Source organism: Furipterus horrens, unplaced genomic scaffold, assembly GCF_987537825.1.
Source record: "Furipterus horrens unplaced genomic scaffold, mFurHor1.1.pri manual_scaffold_3, whole genome shotgun sequence".
Lineage (NCBI taxonomy): Eukaryota > Metazoa > Chordata > Mammalia > Chiroptera > Furipteridae > Furipterus > Furipterus horrens.
This window is the reverse complement of record NW_028327173.1, coordinates 65,326,455-65,349,429: the sequence shown is the minus strand read 5'-3', so window position 1 is coordinate 65,349,429 and position 22,975 is coordinate 65,326,455. Positions and strand designations below refer to the sequence as shown.

General features: G+C 33.1%; 1 protein-coding gene across 1 annotated transcript; it reads right to left on the bottom strand.

Annotated features, from left to right (window-relative positions):
• Nucleotides 1-1,356: 1,356 nt before the first annotated feature.
• LOC150015211 (calcium-activated chloride channel regulator 1-like) lies at nt 1,357-21,358 on the bottom strand. Its single transcript, XM_090271716.1, has 14 exons — nt 21,198-21,358; nt 20,018-20,158; nt 19,672-19,819; nt 19,203-19,311; nt 17,061-17,241; nt 13,358-13,585; nt 12,301-12,525; nt 9,918-10,095; nt 8,735-8,835; nt 8,158-8,382; nt 7,609-7,879; nt 6,874-7,044; nt 6,122-6,358; nt 1,357-1,865 (listed from the first exon to the last, which is right to left on the bottom strand). The coding sequence occupies exons 1-14, from the start codon at nt 21,354-21,356 to the stop codon at nt 1,528-1,530; spliced, it is 2,712 nt and encodes a 903-aa protein (XP_090127842.1). The 5' UTR covers nt 21,357-21,358; the 3' UTR covers nt 1,357-1,527.
• Nucleotides 21,359-22,975: the final 1,617 nt, after the last annotated feature.

Sequence of the window (22,975 nt, the reverse complement as noted above, 5' to 3'; positions counted from 1 at the left end):
ATTTTCTTATCTATAATAGGTGTTATCTAATATTTTTTATTCATCTGATTGATGTTAAAATGTATCTCAATGTTGTTGCAACTGGCATTTCTCCAATTCTGGTGCACATCTCTGATTTCTACACTTATTTGTCAGTGGCCTTCCCTTTAAATTATCTGCCTACTTATATCATTTGCCTATTTTTCTGTTGAGGTTTCCTGTCTTTTTCTCATTCATTTGCAACTGTTCTTTACACATGCCATATATTAATTCCTTAGCAGGTTTTAAACATTGCAAATATTTTTCTTTTTAATCTGTTAATGTGGTGCATTACACTGATTTTCTAATATTAAACCATCTTTGGGTTCCTGGGATAAGTCTAATTTGGTCAAAATATAGTATATTTTTAATATATTCTCGATTTGATTTGCTAATGTATAATATTTTTCTGGTTATTTCCGGATATATTCTATAGGTTCCTCCTTTCAGACATTCAAAGAGATTTTGAAATCTTTCCACTGTAAGCAAAGGATTTTTCTCTAATATAACTCTCACTCTCTATTCTTCTGTCTCAGAAACCCCCCCACACACTATTACTATATTAATAGCTTAATTTACATTTTATTAAATAGCTTACAAATTTTGTTGACATGATTCAGTTAGTTTCCTGAAATGCTGTTTTGATTTAGATTACTGTTATTAAGTGGTAAGTTTTCTTTATATGAAGTTCTCATAATACCATATGCACATCATATTTTGTGGATATTTTGATTTCCTTGATGGTATTAAAATATTCATTATTTTATTTAACAAATATTTATTAAATATCTACAATGCATAGAGTACTATTCTAGATGCTGAGGATGCAGCATGAAAAAACTTCCTGCCCTGATGGAGCAGCCTGGTGATACTCTGAGGACCTACGAATGATCTCAGAATATAAATAGGAATTCTTGTGATGTTACACAATTTATACAAAACAGCATCCTTGCTATCTAATTGTCATTTCATGCTTACAGTCAAAACTTTGGTATACCACTTTTAATCAATGATAAAAAAGCAAATTTGACCCTTATTTCTTTAGACCATTTCTCATGGAAAAGTTATCTTAATAGGTTTTTGATTATGTAAGTATAAAGTATTCATTCAGAATCAATTATAAAACCTAAATAATTCTACCACAAAATTAGTTCTTTTGTGGATACATAAATATTTTTCAAATAGTTAAGATAAATTCTGAATTTGTTAATATACCAGAAGAATTTGTAGCACACTATACAAATGTTTCTTAAAATACCTTGAAATACAAATATGCATCTTCATTTTATACGGAGTTAATAAATTTATTTTTCAAAGATAAGAAATAGTGTACTCATTTTGATATACATTTAAAAACTAATTAGTATTAAGTCAAGTAATTAGGAAATTTACTTTTGCACATTCACTTTTACAAAGAGTTTTATAAGACAAATATAGCGAGTTAAATTCTAAATAAATGTTTACCAAATATATATAACATTAAATTTTAGTTCTAATGTAATTTCTAATTTAGAATATAGACAAGATTACAACTAGTTCCAAAACTGCCAAACTGATTGCAGAAATCTTGGTACCCAGACCAGGAACACAAGATTCCTGTGGAGGAATAAACTTGAATGCTTGTGCAATGTTAGAAATGTTTGATGTGATATTGGCTTCATTGATGGCTTGAATTGCGATGTAGAATCTGGTACCATTTTCTGTTTTAAAAGGTTCTGGTTTAAATTCAAAGTTTTCCATTGAGCCAGCTTCCTTAGGTATCAGACTAGAAGTGTTCACTAAAGTAGCATTGTCAAAATCTTGGAGCTCCTGGAGATACTTACTTATTCTTATAATGTAGTGGTTGGCTGGAAAACAAACAGACATTTCATGTATATTAAAATCACTAGGATGCCATATTGCCGCCATACTGCCTTACATTTAGGGTCCTATCAGAAATGTGCACTAGGTTTTGTTTATGGGAATCTCAGTTGTAGCTATTGTTTGGTTATTCCATCTTCTTTAAGGATGAGTATGTGAACAGTTTTTATCTCATCAATTACAAGAACTTTTATTCAAAATTATATAAATTGTGCACTAAAATTATATAACTAAAAATTATGTTACTCAAAACAGAATCTAGATTTAAAAAAAATAGTAACATAAAGAGCTGAATCCACTTTTAATTTAGAACAAAGAACACAATTATGTTCAAGTATGGTAAAGACATTTAGTATCCCACATCTGTATTATTTCTCAATAAGTTGAGAGAGGGAGTAAAAGGATGGAAAAATAAGAGAGCAGATAAATAGAGTGGGAGGCAGGGATGAGGATAAAGAACAAAAGGAGGTAGAGAGTCTGAAATGTATACTAATTTTAATGTGCTTAGGAGCTGGGCAGACTTTGATTAACACCTTAATTCTAGTACTTTCTAGCTGTGTAATGAAGAAAAATTGGACCATTTTTTACTTTCAATTTATTATCTATAAAATAGAGATTCAGTCATTAAATTCATTCAACACATATTTACTAAATGCCTACTATTCTAGTGGTGAGAATTATATGATAATCTAGGAAAAGTGTTTAGGACAATGTCTAGGACTTAATAAATGTTTGACATATTAGCTATTATAACTGTTATTTTATCAAGAAATGAAAGGAAGATGCTGACATAAATGTTCATTCCAAAATGATTTTAGAAATCTACCAGAGCCATCAATATAAAAATATGTTCTCACATTCTGAAATACCACAAACAATAAAATATTAAATGTCTTTTTTATTAAAGTGAAAACTGCTTTTTTAATGAAATGTTGTGTAATAAAGTGTGTGGTGAATAACTTTGATTTAGTGATTTTCAAAAAATTTTAAGTCTCTGCCTTACCATTTTAGTTTTTCAATACATAGGCCTTGTCAATCTACTCTACTACTTTTAACACATGTTGTATGTTCTAGTTAGATGGGTGCCTCTCTCTCAGTATCTATCTGTTATTTCTCGGTCTATTTCTTTCTCTCTCTCCTTATTTTCATTGAAATATTACATTGTGAAATTTTGCTATCTTGACCTTAATCATATTATTTTATTTCTTACCTCCCTGTCACCAGTCCCTAGAATGTGCCCTTCTCTCCCTATCTATGCAAATTGTACTAATTTTTCAATGTCCAATAAGGGACTCAATTTCTTTTTTTTTAATTTTTTTATTTTTGGTTTTTCAATTACAGTTGTCCCCTTTTCCCCCAATTTCTCTCCCCCACCCAACCCACCCCCTCTCCCGCAATCATATCCCTCCCCGTTGTCCATGTCCATGAGTCATTTATACGGGTTCTTTGACTAAACCCTTCCCTTACTTATCCCCCTTCTCTCCCTCTCCCCTCCCCCCTATTGACTGCTATTCTGCTCTTTGTTCTATTTAGTTCCTTTGTTTGTGTTGTTCTTTAGTTTCAGTGATATATCTTGAAACACCAATTCAAAAGAACTTATGCACCCCTATGTTCATTGCAGCACTGTTTACAATAGCAAAGTGCTGGAAACAACCTAAGTGCCCATCTGTAGATGAGTGGATCAAAAAACTGTGGTACATTTACACAATGGAATACTATGTAGCAGAAAGAAAGAAGGAACTCCTGCCATTTGCAACAACATGGATGGAACTAGAGAGAATTATGCTTAGTGAAATAAGCCAGGCAAAGAAAGAAAAATAAGGGACTCAATTTCTTCATGAGGTCCTGTTCATGTATTCATCCACCCTGATGACTCTCTTCCATGAACTCTTATGACCCAAAATGGAGTTTTCCAGATTGTTTATGGAGGTTCAATTTACATTTCAGTGAGATAATATTTCTTGAGGATAAAAACTATATTTTATGCTTTTTTGTATCAACCAGAATGTGTGATACTGTTTTGGGCACATATTTGATCTACTTAATTACTTGTTGGTCAACAACACAGTTTTTAAATTGATATGCCAAATGATGGAATTAGAGAATCATAAAATATTATAATTATCTGTGTTTTAGTAATTCTAGGTCATTTAAGTATTTGCATATTTAACTAGTATGAAAATTGGGTTACAGAGAATTTAAGTACTTTATTAGAGATTATATAGATATTCATTTATTCTTTGGAATGCTGCTACTACCTACTTGTGTAATACTGGATGGCAACATTTGATAGCCACTACAACCTCTTCTAATTTGTCACAGAGGAAAGAAAGAGATTAGACCCCACCTATTTTAGGCATTTGTTAGTTAAACACAGTGAAGTTCTTTCGCTCTCAGTGTCCATATACAATGCATTCTTCCTTACTTTGTTTCTGTAATCAGCCTGAGGGACATTTATTATGAACCCAATCTTGAAATGAAGGATTGGTCTTGGGTAAATGGAATTTAGAACTAAACATTTGATCAGGTAATTTCATTTGAGACTTTCCAGTGGAAGTATTGGTTGTTTTTTGTTTTTTTTTTTTTAATTCTGCTATGTATTTAAGGGTCATAACATAGAAAAATAATGTATTTCAGAAACTGTCTGATGAGTTTTCTACATTGTAGTAGAAAATAGCTCTTCATCGTTCTATGTTTTCTTTGGCTTTAGAATGATTTTTTTCCATATATAATGATGATAAAAAGAAATACAGCTTTGAAAAATGCTATACAGTATTCCCTCACTTATCGCGGGTATTATGTTCTAGATTCCCCCCACACCCGCGATAGGTGAAAATCTGCTTAATAGGAACCTTACATTTATTTTAGTATTTATATATATTTTAAGGCTTTATAAACCCTTCCCACACACTTATAAACCATTCCCAGTCCCTTATTAACCTTTTTCACACTTTTATAAACACTACTTATGTTCTTAAACATATTCTACACTCTTAACTTTAACATACATATACAGTACCGCAAAATCCTGCGATATAGCAAAAAATTTGCAATAATTAAATATAATATTTTTTAAAATCCTACGATACAGTGAGGCCGTGATAAGTGAACCGTGATATAGAGAGGGACTACTGTATAGGAAATGAAAAGATTAAAAAGCATCTTTTCTATTGAGAATATACAATGAGGGGTTTACTGTAACCTGGGAGAAGGAGTACTGAACATGTGGCTTTTCAGCACTGACAATCCCTGAGATATTGTGTATATTGATGATGCATGTTTTCATTTTCCACCTTTAAAAGAAAATTGAAAGATGGGCTTTATCTCATAAGAACCTACTAGTCTAGCACAATAGCTGAATATGGTAGGTATTCAGTATGTACAAATGAAACTTAGTTAAATTTAAAGCAAGGAGAAAAGTGATTTAAACTTCTAGAATGACTGCAATTTATTGTAAGGAACTTTGAATGAATGAGATATTTTGGCCTTGAACTGTATGCAAAGTTAGTGGCCAAATATCTCAAACTAGTTGAGTTTTTTTTTTTCTTTTTGACCTGTGATCCTCTCTCTTAAAGATATGGGATACCTTCAATTAACTTGGCTAGCTTCTCTCATTCTTCAAGTCTTAGGTCAGAGATAAGACTTCTTTGGGAAGCCTTTTAAGATATACCCTCTGGTTCTAACTCACAACTAGGAATTTGTGGCCTTCCAATGTGCTGCCATATCACTGTGTGCTTATAGAAGCATATCTCTTATCACATTCTGTAAAATTATCTGTTTATTTGCATAAATTGTCTTCTGCACTCAAATGAATGCTGAAAGTAGAGATTATTTCTTAGTAACTTACCACGTTTGAAAATTCAAAGTCAGTGAATCAATGAAATTGTACAAGTACAGAAATACTTAGAAAAAATTGTCCTTGTTAGGGAAAAAAGAATGCAACAGAAAGCTATTAACAATCTTCTCGAACTAATTTCTAAGATGGTTCATATTATGAGAGGCAGTTGGGCCCAACAGAATCTGATAAGAGCGGGTTAGACTTGTAAGTTATTAAGTACAGAAATAATTTGGAGTGCTTAATTATCTCTTAGAGCTTCAGTTTTCACATCTGAAAAATAGATGAATAATGGCCCATAGTAAACACTCCACATATGTTATTTATAAATAGGTTTTAGAAAATTCTTAGCTAGTAAAAGCCAATGAAATCTCTTTTAGTATTTTTAAAATGTAATATCAAACTTACCTCTTCCTTTATCAAGGACTCTGCCAGGGGCAGTCCATGAAAGTTGAATATGATCTTCTTTAAAGTCAGCCTTGAGGTCTGTAATTGTACTGGGTGCAAACAGCTGACTATGGTCACCAGGAGGAAGTCCTGATATAGTAAATGTCCCTCCAGAGTTTACTCTGTTGAAGTCTCCTACTTGAGCTTCTGGCGTGTCATCTTTGACTTCAGGTCTGGGTGGGTTCACTATAATTTTACCTAAGAAAACAGGAATTTTGTGGTTTGTCATACTGCCATATTTATTTTTATCTTTTAATCCCCTTTGCAGTTATAGAGGGTTAATATTGATTGATAGCAGACATTGAAAAAGTAATAGCTTTCAGTGAAAAAAATCTGGTTTATTTATGAGGGGCCATTATACAATGTAAGAACTATTTTTTAACCTATCTTTACCACTTGACAGTAAATTCTTTGAGGACAAGGATGGTGTCTTATTTACTACTATCGTAGCTCTAGCATCGAGCGTAATGCTTCCCACATAGGAGGTGCTCAGTACATTTTTTTCAATATAAATGAAATGAACTGAGGGGGATGCAATCATAACATGTTGGAAGCATATCCCAATGCTAGGTCTATTATATAAATATGGTTTTGAAACATGCAGATGATTTTCATTACTATTACTTAGATTTTCCATAGTAATTGTATTTTCAATGCTTGACGCATGAAATTTACCTTAACAAAGGAGACATTTCTGATTTAAGGCCACTTACCATTTTCTGTGTAGCCTGGTATATATAGAGCTTGGTTCTGTTGTTGTCTTAAACTTAGCCTAGCCATGTTTTTTCTTGCCTGGGCAAGTACTTTTAAACTGTATCTACCATTTCCATGGTATTCTGTAAGATATCTTGAGTAGATGCCATCATTTCTGATAGTATCAGCACCTTGATATTGAAATGCAATAATTAGCCATCCAACAGAGTAAAAATGACAATCCCAACTGTTCACGAATATTAGAGATAGCAACCATTTTAAGAGATAGTATAGAACAGTGTTATAAGTACATGAACCCTGGAATCAGACTGCTTCAGTTCAAAGTCTTGTTTGGCCACTTGCTAGCCCCTTGATGTTGGAAAAGCAAAATTCATGCTAAGTATTCAATTAATATTAGCTATTACTATTTCATAAAGAAATCTTAACAAAATAAGGAAAATATAACTAAACTGGAGAAAGCATATGCAAAACAATGACACTAATGAAAATGGAGAAAAATTCTGCTATTAAATTCCATTGGAAAAGTAAAATGGTTCATAAAATTTAAAGAAGATAAATGTACTCATGTCTATGTCTAGTCATGGTAACCAAGTAGAACATCTTAAAAGTATTAAAATTAAATTTAATTCACTTGAACATATGATTCATTAGCATACACAGGAAATACTGATTTCTAAGTGATATGACTGTAGTAGATTTTAAGTTCAGTGGAAGTTGATGCAGATTCTTATTACCTGCACCATTGTCCCAGAGTTCCAATATTACTTGATGTCCATCTTCAGCTTCCAAAATGGCTGTTACATTGATTCCCAGAACAGGCAAAAACCCCTGAGTGACTCGTGCGTACACAATCACTGGGCTAGGGTAATGTGCTGTATTTCGACTCATGTGAGCAGTTACAGTTACTGGGAGTGTGGTAGGACTTCTTGCTCGAGTTGTCACAGTCACTGTTAGCATTTGAGAGTTGCTGTGATTATTTAGAAGGCTGTACATCCAAGTACCTGTCTAAAAAAAAAATGTATGTGAGAGATTTTGTAATATTTTCCTACTCTGTTTGGAATATGAAATTATTTAGAAATTTAGCAGAGTAATAATAATTTTAATACATGATTTTATAAGGTAGTAAATAGTATGGATATGAATCCCTAACAGTTTTACTGGTTTCCTTTTTTATGAAAGATGATCTGTCGCTCTTTTAACATTGACAGTGTATAAGATGTTATCTGTATTTTTTTCTCAAAAATGATTGATAAAGCATGGAAAAAAAAAAAGAATAGTCTTACCTCTGCGATACCTGGTATTCGAAGACGAGCAGATTGAGTATTTAGTTTATCTTCTTTGAAATCTGAGGTTTTATATTTCTTTCCTTTTGGATCTTGGAGAAGAATTTTTGGCTTTTGTATTGTCCAAGTGACAACAAAGAAAGTGTCATTTCCAATTGTACTATCCACAGGCACTGTACCGTTTATCCATTCCCTTCCTGTGATATGCAAGGCTTTACTTTCCAACTGTTACATAAAAACAAAAAACACATAAAACTGATTTGTTATTAAAGTTACTAGAATTTCAAAGTTTGGTCAGTCCAGAGGAATTCCAAATTTATTTTTAAGATTTCAATTAAAATAATTATTTTGGACAATTTTGCAAATAAAAGGCATTTATAATTGTAAAGTATAGAAGAATCAAAAGAAAAAGTGGCTATAAGTGTCCCAGAAAAGCAAATTTATTAAAGATGTGTTCCTTCTCCATACCTGAAATATTTTCAGACAAAAGTTATTTATTAGGGGAAGAAGTTACTATTTGGTATGATAGACATTTATTACAAAGTCAAAAGGCAAGAAATATTTCTGAGATACCAACCTGTATAGCCTGCTGAGTGATGCTGCCACTTCTAGATGAAATTCTACTGAAAACATCAATAAGGCCATTTATGTCTTTATGAGCAAAAAACTGAAGTCCTCCTAAAATGGAATTTTATTTACTTTTATATGCTAATTAAAAATGGCATTATATTCTTATTGTGCTCATAAATATACTTTAAAATATATTTTAAAATGCATTTTAAACTTATAAAAATTAATTTCTTAGAACCTTAGGAACTTTTAGCATATCACTGTCCAAGATATAATCCTATAAGAACTAAAACCTTGCTTAAAATAAGCTAAAATGAAGAAAATATAAGGAACCGATCAACTATATTTTTATTAATTATTGTTTTTTTCCATTTAATTTCTCCCCCCATACCCTCTTCCACCTCCACTACCCTCCTCCCCACCACAATCATCACACTGTTGTCCATGTTTATGAGTTCTTTTTCTTTTTTGCTGGAAAAATATTGTTTTTGTATGAATCACAGATGTGCCTGCTGCACTAGTAAAGCTGATATAATCATTAAAAATATTGTAAACATTAAATTTGACAGTTTTTTGAATCAACAGCTTATTTTCTAGTTGTTTCTAAAATGCAACAAAAACAATTAGAGAATGACAGTTTAGAATCAAGAAATAATTAAGTACATAAAATAAATAATATAGGAGTTAACAAAGAGGGAGATTACTTAGGTGTGAGGAGTTGGAAAAGAATGGATTGCAGAGGGCAAGAATTAGTAATCAGGACTCTTCATACGCTTGTACTCTCTAGGTTTCCATTTCTTTCTCTAAGAAATAGGGTTCTCTGAATCTTTACAGTAGGATTAAGCAGAACAGATATTGAGGAAGGATTTTGAAACTGAAGTTGAGTAAAGTCATCAGGAACCATTTGGAAAGAAGTTTCAATTTGGATGTATTAATAGGAAGTGGTGAGAAGTGAATAAAGACAACAAATTTTGACTAATATTAGAAGTCAGTATGTGCAGAAATGGAGAGAAGTGAGGGGGATGAAAAGGAAAGATTAATTTGAAGAACAAGGACAAGGAAGTGACAAAGATTAAATTTTAGGATAGGAAAATTTTTAACAGTTTTACAGTTTAAAGGGAAAGAGCCCCTAGAATGAAGAGACTGAAATGTACTGTATTTTCTATTCAAACTATGTTACAAAGGTTTACCTGTCATATTTGACAGGGTCTCCAGTTCTTTGGTAGCAGAAGGTCCTAAAGCAATAGTGTGGATGACCGCCCCACTTTGTTTCACCTCTTCAAAGCATGAACTGATTTGATCATCTTCCCCATCTGTTAGTAACACAATTTCGGAACCAGAAGTGCTCTGGTTACTTTGAATAATTGCCTGAGAGTGAAAAACCAAACTATTAATTACAGAATATTATATCTAAATACATTTAAACTAAGAATAAACTTGTTCTTTAGTCTTGGAGAAGTCTTTAAGCCTATGCGTCAGAGTAGGCAAAAGGAAACTTTTTTTGTCATTCCAGGCTGAGTTGGCATGGAAATGAGTGTAATGTACAATAGTCTTGTAGACTTTCAAAGATAAGATGTTAACAGTTCTGTTCCTTTCAGATATACTCAAACTACTTAAGAAAGGAAGAATGAAACACTTAGAACAACGCCTAGCACATAGTAAGTACTCAGTGAATGTTAGCTGAATTATTATCCCAGGAGATTCTTGGAGTGGAGGTATATAACCCAGGCAGGATAAGAAGCTGTCGACTAGAAATCATTTGCAAATGTGCAGGATGTGCCAGGTTAAATGATGTGCATGTTCTTTTTAGGCATTTTCATTGATCATTGAAGAATCTTCTGATTTTCTGGAAAAAACATTGACCTGCTATGAAGAAGAAAGTTCATAAAATTTTCAAGTATTATAAATATATTTTTGTCTTTTTCTGACTTCTGCCAAGAGTATTAGCTAAGATCTTTCGTCAGACAAATTGAGAGTAAATTCCAGCTCTGTCATTTGCTGACTAGAATATAGCTAGTGTTTAGTCAGTCTTTTTCTCTCTATCTGATACATAATAGTTGTATAAATAGCTCTGGGTAGTGATTAACTTTTTGGATTTTGGAATGAGAAAGACCAGGTTTTGAATCCTAGGTTTGCCAATTACTGACTATATGATCTTGAGAAAGATATTTAATTACCCTGAACCTCAGTTTCCTTATGTGCAAAATGAGCATAGTAATAGTACCCAACTAAAAAAGGAATGGGAAGGATAAAATAAGGTCATGCATGTAAAGCATTTAACATAGTTAATAATATATATGCTCAATAAATTTTAGTTATTATCATAATGATTATGTAAGTAAAATGCTTATATTTATTGTTTTATTATGTATGTAATTAAGAATTATTTATAGCTTTGAATGCGATTTGATAGAATCTATTCAGCAACAGACTCTGTGGTCAAAATATTAGATAGATATCAAAATATATTAAGAAAAACGTGTGTGTACCAAGATGTGCAACATTATGACACATTTCCAATATATAGTTGTCATATTTTAGAAGTAAGCATAGTATATATGTAATACAAATTATAGTTATTATAATAACAGCAATTCTATCTTGAGCACCTACCTTACATTCTTCTCATAATATTTTTGCGTTTTTTTTCTTTTTTGCTCAATCCCTCCACCATTCCCAGTTCCTCAGTCATAATTCTCACAATTAAATGAGAGAGGTACTATAATTTTCCACATTTCCTTGGTTGAGAAAACTGAGAGTTTCTGTTTTGAGTAACTTTCCCAAAATTATTTAACTAACAAATAATAGAGCCAGAATCCCAGGTTTGTCTCAATCCAGAGCCTGTGTGCCTTCTTAAACTAATATGCTTTACAACAAATAGACATCCTGGAGAAGAAAGCTAAGAAATGGTATTAATTAGTGTTCTGGATAAGAGTAACAATCTCTGTTTTAGCTGAGGCAATGAAGTGATCAGTGAAGGAAAGCAGTTTACTGTTTCTGTGACTTAAAGAATAACAATAAATAGGCTTAAATGTAGGCTAAGTTTAAATTGGAAGGAATTCAAATTAGACCACAGGGTCAAAAGTCGCTCCCAGTTTTTGATTTCACAATTTTATTTCATCAAGCTTCCACCTGTGTGTCTTGGGTTTGGTACTGTACTGCTTGAGGAACTACCTCTATCTTTGTGATTATTAAATATCAACATAACTCAATGAACTGGGTTTTCTTTATCCCATAATACATAAATATTACTAATTTTTTCTTTCATTATCCCCTCAACAGCATTGTTTTCTACTCATAGAAATTCACACTGTGGGAGTGATAAAGAAATGGGGAACTCCTCAATAAAATTATGATGATTATATATATACTGGATTTTTCTTCCCTTAACCACTCCCCAATGCAACGCAGAGAGGCTCCAGCTTTAAATAACAGATGTAGGAGAGTCTTTTTTAAAAAGTTATTTAAATGAAAGACCTGCAAGCTTTTGACCCTTTTTAAAGGTGGTTGGACAAAATTAAAAGCAATGTTACATGACACATGATATTTAGAAAAACATTTTTTAACTTTTACCTGGAATCCTGCTTTGATTCCGTTGCAAATTGCAGTTCCACCACCAGCCACTTGAGGCAAATTCGCAGTGATATTTTGGTAAGAATTATCATCAACTATTTTTATAAGATTATTTTGGATTGTAGCTGAACTATCAAATGTGACCATCCCAACGAATGATCCCATTTCAATGATTTGAATCAAGAATAGTTCTACTGCTTGATTCACTCGTAAGAGACGGTCTTCCTGTAAGAAAGAGATGTTTGGACAATTCCTGAGTCTCCTCAAATCTTGACACATTGGTGAAAGAAAGTTGTTTATGGGTCAGAGATCATGATAGTAATAGATTACTGTATTTTAAAATTTAATTACTTCATTTTACTAAAAAGAAGTAATGGTAAAGAAAAATTTTAAAAATCAAGCATGTTACATTTGGAAAAGCCTTAAAAATTGATACCTTTTTACTTGACAGTTTAATATTCAGGAATTTCTGCTAAGGAAATATTCAAAAAAATGCATACAAAATGTTCACTGCAGCATAATTTTTAGTAATAATTTGAAAATTTCCAAAATTTTCCATAACAGGGAGTTATCTGACTAAATTATGGCATGAACATATGATATAATCATTAACAATAATGTCATGGAATCTTTTTTCCCATGGAAAGTGTTGTGTTTAAGGTATAATAAGTAAAAAATTCATATTCTAATACATTATATAACATGTAATCATGTTTTTAAAGGAGAAAACAAATACATGAATCAAAAAAAGACTGGAATGACAAACACCTGATGGTGGAATTATGGATAATATCTATTTTTTATTTTTATTTATATTATTTCTAGTTTTATAGAACTAAACATTAAAAATAAACATTATCCATAATTCAATAACTTTAATATAACAATTACTTTTAATATATCTCTTAGCACTTGTGTATATAAATTACTATAATAAAATATATTACAATAATAAATATATATTTTAATTAGCTTAGCAGAACTAAGTCTAACATTACATTGTATTTCTATTAGCTTAAATACTTAATTTAAGAGAGCTAACAAATAAATGTCTTACCGAAGCCATGCTTCCAGATTTATCGAGTACCAAACAGACTACACGTGGTTTGGATTTGAGCAAAGAAATTGTAGGATGAGGTGGTGGATTTGTTCCTGTCATGGGAGATGCGTTCTGAAAATCATCAGAGTCCTTGATTACATCCCATGTGCTTCTGTGATTGCACATTTTGTTGTGTAGGTTTGGGGCTTCTGTATTGTGTGTTTCTGCTGTACAAAATTCAGTCACCTGGGAAAATCCATTAGAAGATGATATTATGACAACTGATGAGGTATTACCTTTCTTTCCAACTATGCAGTAGGTTGTCATATACATACTCCATAGAGTCTTATCACCTGACAATTAAAAATAATTTCATAATCTTACATTCTGACATCCACTTTGCATACTTGAATGGGAGAGGAAGCAAAGTAAAACCACTAGTTACATGTTAGAAAGTTTTTTTGGTGATTCTTTTAGGTATAGGTATTTTATAGCAGTGTGGGATGGTGGTGGCTGGCACAATTGCTTGTTAACTTCTTTCCCTTCTAGACCCTTGGGGGACTCAAGCCTTGAATTAAGTTTCATGTAAAAAGGAACAGGGTTTGCCATAACTTATCTCTAAAAGTGGGATAAAAAATGGCCTTCTTTAATTGCCTAAGTATTTTCTCTTTATAGTTGATTGAAAAACTTGAGAACAGATATTCTAACAGCTGGGATTGTTACAGACTCTGGTAAATGCTGACATAAAATAATACTCCTATAAAAGTAATAAAAATGTAGGGAGAAAATGAGGAAATACAATAGCTTCTTTTTCAGTTGCAAATGGTGAATTTTATCCAGTGATTCTGTCAAATAGTGTCTCATTACTACAGAATCTGTGAAAATCGTACAAGTTTAAAAAATTTAGTAGCTTAGAAAAATGCTCCTATAAGCTTGTGCAGCATCTGGGAAAGAATTCTCCTTGTAGTAGGCTTCAGCTTATAAGAAATAGTTTTATGTGTCATTTTAAAAAATGTCCACCCAATACTAAGTTTTCAGATGTAAGTTCAGATTTAGAATTAATAAGTTTGGATACATTTTCTTTAAGAGTTTGCTTTTCTTCTGACATGATTGTGATTTACATTTTCCAGAAAGGGTTATATATATCGGATGGGGAAAATATACAGTTTTCAATCAAAGCAGTGATTGATAATCAAGTCTTTTGATATGAAATACCTATCAAGTCTAGTCCCTTCTGCCACTGCCACTGCTTTTATTCAGGGCCTTCAGGTCTTATTTGCTTACTGCCATGGCCTTTCAGCAGGTCTCTCTGCCTCCTCCACTATTATCTCACTCCATTTTTGTCCTTCACAGTTAATAGGATTATCTTCCTGAAAGAATTAAGCCAATTATATTTCCAGTCTGAATCTATTAAGATACTATCTGAACTCCTTAGTTTTGGTCCCAATTTCTTCTTTCAGTTTCATTTCCTGCTTCTTGCTCACCATGTATTCTTTGCTGTGCCACACTGAACTTTTTCTTGTCCTTAGAGTATGGGAAAAACTTTCATAAGGGTTTCTGCTAACCCAGATGGAAAAAAAGAAGGAAATTTTGTGCAAATTAGAAATAGATACCTCTCTCTCAACTCTTGTTACTGCTATCTACCTAAAAATTGTCAATAAATATTAAAAATTTTAGTGATCATGAAATCAATAGTTTAGGTAGTACTCAACTTGCACAGTAATGCATGGCATCCCTGTATTTTTTAATTCTTTGCTTTTGAAAACCTGTTTCTTTGCCTAGAATACTCTTCCCCTTTCTGCTTTGGCAAATTCATATTCATTTTTTTCAAATTCCAGCTCAAAACTCTTATCATTAGAAACCACTTTCTCTTCTTCGATTAGAGATGTTTGCTCTACTCTCATAGCATTTGGTTTAGATCTCTTTCTATTTTACATTAATGTATACTTTTCTTATAACTCTTCCTCTCCCACTAAACTGAATTCCTCAAGAACAGATATCTTTAGTTATTTTTGTATTTCCAGCCCCTAATGCAGTGGGAATGATGAAGTTTAAGGGAAGGAAATTTTGAAATTGAACACTCAATATTTCAGATCATATCTCTCCTAGGTCCAATCTTATGCTCTGGGTATAGATGATATGAAGTATATTTAATCTATGTTAGATTAGATAATTAGAAATTAGTATTATTCTGGACAAGATGTATGGTTACAGTATTTATCTCTGAGCCATATCTTATGTAATTAGTTGCCCTTTTATTTTAGCTACATGATCTTCTTCATTACTATATATCTCCCAGGTAGGCAGCACACGTTATCACCTAATAGTCAAGTGTTTTGGGGATTTATAGTTTGGCACAAACATAACACATTCCAATTATCCTATTGTGTAACATGATCTGATGTCTATTTGGATGCTGAATTCTTTGGCTAGCCTTTGTTGATCCAGATTCAGCAGGTTAAAGTCAATTTTCTTAACTGTGTTTCAAATAGTTCCAGGAGAGACCTTTTTTAAGCTTGAAAACAATTTCAACTTTAATATCAATTGGATTTATTTAAGATTTTTAGGAAAAAAATCAAGTTTATGTTTTACTCAAGCCCTTCATCATTAAGGCCCTGTACTTCAAAATAATTTGAAATTTTATTGGCAATAGTAGACCCTTAAAAATCTCCATCTATGGAAGTATTTGTTGCTAGTGATTTGCTATATGAAAATTTGCTTCTTTTAAAGAAGTTAGTCTTACTATACAGGGGTAGTATACATTATTTTGACTTATTTTTGATAACTTTTATCTGTTTCATATTTTAAAATACATATTGTTTTCTTGTTTAGAAACTTTTATTAGGTAACTATAATGTTTGCATTAATTTAGATTGAATTTAGTCAGGAAAAGAGACAACTGACTATTATCCAAATATTTTATAAATTTTTAAAATTAAAAATTTATTTTTTACTCACCTGTGTTAAGCACTGTGACAATACTTATATTACCTCTTGTAAACCTAACAATGAGACTGTGAAGTGAGTATTATCATTGCCATTTAAAAGATGAAAGAACTAAATCTCAGATTTAGCAGTTTGATCATAATGAGACAGCTTGAAAATGACATACTGGGTTTTGATATCAAATTTATCTGACTCCAACACACCTGTTCTTCTGCACTGAACTTCATACATTTAAACCAGATATTTCAGGTCAAAATTAACTTTGGAACTTGAATTATTGTGCTGTTAATTTTTAATTGATTAGGTAGGTGATTGTGAACTTTTTTCTTTAAGTCTGTTCTGTAGAGACAGAATCATATATTTTTTCACAATATCATTTGCTATAGGTTGGTGTGCTTTAGTGTTAGTACTTTTCCAAACTAAAGAATAAATTACTTTGGAAAAGTATTATGACTAACACTTCAAAGAGAGAATTAAAAATAAGGTTGTAGTTTCGGACACAAGTCTACAGAGTCAAATGAAGGAAGGGATGTTACAAGAAATTATGTGACACCAATGAGAAGGGCACAGTTCTACATCTGCAGAAAAGAAACACGTTAACAAGAAAAGGCAGAATATTTTCCAGACACACCCTGACACAGGCTGGAGAAAATGGCTGTTAATTGAGTAATTCCCTCATTTCTGTTGGTGTACAGTTTCATACTAGAAAATCCATCTTTCTAAACATTTTTTCCCAAAGAATTCTTTTGTGAGACTTGTAAAAGAATGCACTTACAGAATTGAGACTTTGCATAAACATTATGGATTCCCTTGCTGTCTGGGATTTTCCTGGGATGAAAGTACATTTTGCTTCATATAGATTTGTCTGTGAGTCACGTCTGCATGGCCTTGTTATGCAGCTGCCTCCCTGGCATTTCTTGAAAACCACGTTAACCCCAGTAATATGAGTTGAACATCTATGATGAAAAAATTAATTAGTTTATATATGAAGGCTAGACAAATCATGAATAAAGACTACTATCCTAAAATCTTTCCCTCAATGATAATTGCAATAGGTCATGTACCAAACATTTTGAAAGAAGTAGGTTCAATGTCCTACCCTTATTTACCATTGATTTCAACAAGAACAGTGATGTCAGTGCATATTTATTATCATTCATTTCTCACTAACATGATCAATAAATCTGTTATTCTTATATGTTAAGCGAAACAGACGGATTTTGTGAAGATTAAATGAATTAAGAGATACAGAGGAGCTGCTTCCTGGTGGGGAGGGGAAACCCTCTTAAATTTCTATGAATGGTACACACATACAAATATATATACACACACACACATCTATATTACTATATAGATGTATATATTGCTATGTAGATGTGTGTGTGTATATACATATATGCATGTATACCATACATACAAAATCATGTGTGCCCTTGCATTTACAGCATTTTTCAGTTTACATTTTGAAAACTGCTGAGCTAGATTGAAGGAAGAAATGAAAATAAACCCTACATGGAAAAGCTTGTGCATTCAACCATCCAATCTTTATAAGATAATTGTAAAGTACCTGGCAGGGAATGGGTATTGAGGTATGTGTAAAAGATTCCAGAGAGTTTCTGTTTATCTGCAGAATTTACTTCTATTCTGCATTAATGTTAAGTTTCATTAACATTAATCCACTTTAATTAATTTATTTGTATTTCAAGGATTAAAGGAAATAGTGGGTCATATTTTCCAAAAAGGCTAACTCTAAAGTAAGCCTGAAAGTTAAACTTACATTCCCTCAAAGTGCCTGGCATGCAGCAGGAGCTTAATAAATGCTCTTTTAGCCGCTTGTTTTTCCTAATGTCTCTTTTTATGACTGATAAGGAAACTCATTTGTTTTTCATTGATTTATTAAACATTTGTTTTTTGATACATGCTTTGTTTAGCTTTTACTTGCTTTGTGCCAGGCCTAAGGCCAATGGATAAAAGAAAAACAGTGCTCAAGGATCTTAAAGTCTATTGGGAAAAATAAAATTGCACAGACAGTTTCTGCCAGTGTGAGAGAAGCCCTCATATATTCCTGTGGGAGTACTCTCAAGGATATCCAACCCCAAATGGAGGGAAAGGAAAGACACTTAGGGGAGAAACATTTAAACTGAGTCTTGAAGGCTGAACAATATTATTTGGATAAGGGAGGTGGTACTGGGAGACGTTGTGTGGGATGAGGTCAGAGGAATGAGTGTCCTGGGTTGAGAGCCTAATACATGGGAGTCTCTAAGCAGCTCAGCAGTGATAAAAGCAAATAGCACCAAGGAGAAGGGGAGAGGGATTTTTCTATCACAGCTTTTTCCTCTAATAAGTTTTTTCTCTTAAAGACTCATTTTCTACTACACTGATTTCTACTGTTCCTTAATACTCCACATGCTTGAGATTTTTAATTTAAATATTTCATCCATTCATAAATAGGGCCCATCTAAATCTACCCAGAATTATATTTCTTAAAAAAATAAATTTATTTATATATCCTTTGAGAAGTACTTTTTTTCTTGAAGCTCAAGATTAAATGAAAAATGAAAAATATTTAACATGAAGCTCTAGTAATTCAATTGATTTTAATGAAACAGATTCACCTTGAAGAATTATTAATCAAATGCAATAAAAGATTGGGTAGGGATTTGAACTCCCATTCTTAGAAATCTTAACAATAACATATTTTAGTACAATCCCCATTAACAGTAAAATGATTCCCAATTCCTTATTGATCTTGATTCCAAGGTGGAATCCCAGTAGCTGGACATATACATAGTGGGGTACGTTGGGTATTGCAAATAACTGAGTATTCAGCCACTGAGATGGACTTTCTTTGCCTAGTATAAAAAAGTAAAAAGTCATAGATGAAAACTTTTAAAAACAGATTTCTTCAATACAATACCTTGTTGCTTCAATAGTTTTGCTGCTGGAAATATAGAATGGCTGGTCTACATTGTACTCATCAAATACTCCCCATCGGAGATGGGCCCACTCATGGATAAGTACTCTGCCTATGAGAGAATGTTGTCACTTAAAAATTTATACTTACAATGTTTTAATTCAGTTTTCTTATGTTTTAAGTCTCCCTGCCCCATATCCCCAATGTAACTGAGCCAAGGAACTCTAGAAGTTGACAACTTCCATTAAGCCAAAAAAATCAAATGAGCTAGTATCAATAAGTGACTAATATTATTATGCACATATTGAAAAATAAATATAATTAGGTTGAACATAACTAGTATATTTCCAAACAAAGGTATTAATTAATACCTATTTTCCTCTTTTAAAAATCTTTAAAAATAACTTTAATCACAGTATAATATTTTTTTCCAGTGGAAATAGACATAGGAGTATAGAATAGATATCCTGACCTCGGGATCCATAGATAGGCAAATTATTAGTCAAAAGAAAGTTTGGAGTAAAATGTATGTATTGTCCTTTTTCTCCACATTGTCCATATTGAAGTGTATAGGGATCATCTCCATATTTTAGGTAAGGTTTAGCAACTATGACATCTGCCTAAAAAGCAGACAAACAAACCAAAACAGATCTGAAGAGCAATATAAACAAGGAATTTTTAATTTAAATTAAGACAAGTAATATTACAAATTTAATTACTGAAGTAGGATTAGTAATTGCTAAAGTATTTTGAATATTAATTTTTCAAAAGCACAGAAGAAGAAAAAAACAGTTTAGGAACTAGTTAAAATATCCTACCTGATCATATGATTCTTGTTTTGCCATTAAGTACTCAGATTTTGACTTCCAGGTCATTGGAATTAAAATGCTTACATTCCTGAAATAAAATCTTCGTTTGGTTGCATGAAATAGGTAAGTAGAAGCTTCAGTTACCATTTCCTGAGAAAATTTAAAATACCTTGTGGTAACAATTTCATGACCATAGAAAGGTATATATACATACAAGAAGTAACAAATCCAAGCTCCCTTTCGCCAAATATTTTGGCAAAGACTAATTGAAAAATAGGTTGAATTTTACTTTATCTCTTTAGTCTGTGAAATCCTCATTTTCATGTACTGAAAAAGCAACTCTATTTTCTTAGCTTATATAAACCTGCATTCAGCATTACAATTTTGAGATGGCAGTGAGGGTGCTGGGTGAGATGTAAAGGTGATTAAGACTGGGAGCCTGTTGGCAAATTGCTTATCAATCCACTGAAGGTGCTTATAATTGGGTTGGGAGTTTAAAGTTTTGTAGTTTTTGTACTCCTCATTTTATTTGTGTCATTTATATATAGCACTTTTAATATATACTCTTTTCCTTGATTTGCCAATATCTCTATGAGATATTCACGAACATAGATTACACCCTTGTTGTATAAATGAGAGAAATGATTTGTAGAGTCATACTATAAATGGCAAAACTGGGACTTGAAACCAATGAGGTGTAAATATTTTTATTTCCATTACTGCTTGGTAAAACTTTGCCTTTTATGAACATACTCCATACGAGAAGGTAACTCAAAGTAAATCTAACAATTATTTTCAATTAACAACTGAAAAAATGTTTAAGATACTGACCCTCTAGGGCTTAAGTGTTAGTTATTTAAACATTATGAAAATAACTTTATAAAGATAAAATTTGAAAATATTCTCCACTAGCTCTGAGGTCTGTTAGTTTAACGAGTTGAAAAAACGATTAGTAATTCAGTCTTTAAATAATTCATTAGGAGAATGACTAATACTGTTAATATATGATGTCATACTTAAACTAGGCAACTATAAATCTTGACAGTTTAGAAACATACTCTGTAAATTATGAATACTGTCAAAGCAATTTTGGAAAGTTATAATTCTGTGAGTATGTGTATGTGACGAGACAATTAACATGAATTGAAAATACATATTGAAATGGAAATAAGTAGAAAAAATTTCTTACCTTTATGCTTTGAATGAGGTTTTCATCTTCCGGTACACTGGGGTTAATTGCAATGACTATGCCATCATATCCATTATTATTCAAATTTACCATTGAGTTTTTCACTCCAGGCAAGAGATGTAAAGATAGGAACAGAATAACAGTCAAGTTGTGCACCATTTTTGCACATGTTACAATAAACCTTTTGGAAATGTAAGGAGAGTATTTATATATCTGTTTGACTTAGGAATTTGAATCTAGCTTAAAGTATTTGCATAAATATAATAAATTACTAAAGTATTTTGATGAACTTCCTTGTATTACTCATTCTAAAGATTTAGTTGTTAAGAAACCATGGGGATTATGATGAACACATTTGTTATACTTTCTGAGACAACTAAGGTGTCAGGTGCTCATTGAATTGAGCAGTTGTTTTTAGATTGTGCAGTCATCATCCTTATTGCAGTGGCCATTTTCCTCTTCCTCCTCAGTCTTTTTACAGAAAAGCCCTCTAGGGAAAAATGATGAAAAGCACCAAGAAAGGATAGATGAAAAAGGCCTATTTAAAAAACAGAACAAAATGAATAAAGGAAATGACAGCCTTGTTTCCCACGCTGTCCCCCCCCACCCTCGCCACTGCCTGCTTGCAGTTGCCTGGGAGTTTCCCATGATAGTGAGGTACATCAACCCGAGCTCTGTTTGGCTTTGATCAGCCCTCAGACTCACAGCTGCAAGATAAATGACTAAATTCAATAGTGCCTTTTTCCTTTCTCCTATAAAACAGCGCCCTCCTTCCCTAGGAGTTCAGAGCCAGGCCATTCATGGCATGCCTTCCTCCCTGCTTGCTAATTCCCTCAATAAACTTTTCTTCTGCTCGCTGCCTCTTAATGGTTCTCTGAGCAACTCCGATCTTACATTATGGTGCCAAAGCCTGGAATTGGGACACTGGCTCAATCAGGACTCCTGATGTGAACTCAGGCCCGAGCCGGCCGCAATCCTTGAACCTGGAGTCGCTCAGACCTCCATAAATTGGTGGCTCAAGCTTTCCCACTGGCTTGCTGACCCCTTCTGCCTCCTTTTTCCTCCGACGTCTCCCCCAACTGCCATCTACTCCCAGTCAACACTGGCCCTCGGATCTATAGGTGAGTCTCTGCCTCTGTTTCCTCCAGTGGTTCTGTTTCCTGGTCTAATCCTAGACCATTGCGGGCAATCCGGCCCTAAACCTGAGCGCTCAGTCGGACCCACTCCTGGGGTCAATCTGGACTCCTCTCTCTGGGGCCTGATGAAACCCAGGGATGCCTGGGATAAATCAGTGCCTCTCCTTTTGGCCTTTGGCCTTCCACCCTCTGGTCGAAACAAGGACACTTGTCTGAACTGAGTGCGGAGCCAGAAACGTTGGCTTGGATTTGCCCTCCCCCTCCTCGGAAACTGTCACCATGGGAATTGGCCAGTCCTTCCCACCCAGAAATACCCCTCTTGGGTGTTTAGCCCCTAATCTCAGGCTTCTCCAACTAAATGGAGAAGTCAAGGCACTGTCCTGTGGCCCCAATATCCTCTAAACAACCAAAGTCAGTGACCAAAAAACAGCACACTTAACTCCAGAGTTCTCACAGACCTCCATAACTTTCTCTGGCAGTTGGACAGGTGGTCAGAATTTCCCTATGCTCAGGCTTTCTAGACTCTTAAGACCAACCAGTCTCTCTGCAAACAGCTCACTATCCACCAAATTCTCCTTATCCAAAAAGAACCTTCCTCTCGACCTTCTGCACCCCCTCTAACCCCTTCTCCTTCTTCCTTAC

Excerpts from the sequence above, each read along its gene's own strand:
- LOC150015211 (XM_090271716.1), bottom strand. The coding sequence starts at position 21,356 with ATGGTGCACAACTTGACTGTTATTCTGTTCCTATCTTTACATCTCTTG. Across the intron at positions 19,820-20,017 it reads AACAAGAATCATATGATCAG|GCAGATGTCATAGTTGCTAA; the intron begins GTAGGATATTTT and ends TCTGCTTTTTAG. Across the intron at positions 7,880-8,157 it reads GAATACCAGGTATCGCAGAG|ACAGGTACTTGGATGTACAG; the intron begins GTAAGACTATTC and ends TTTTTTTTTTAG.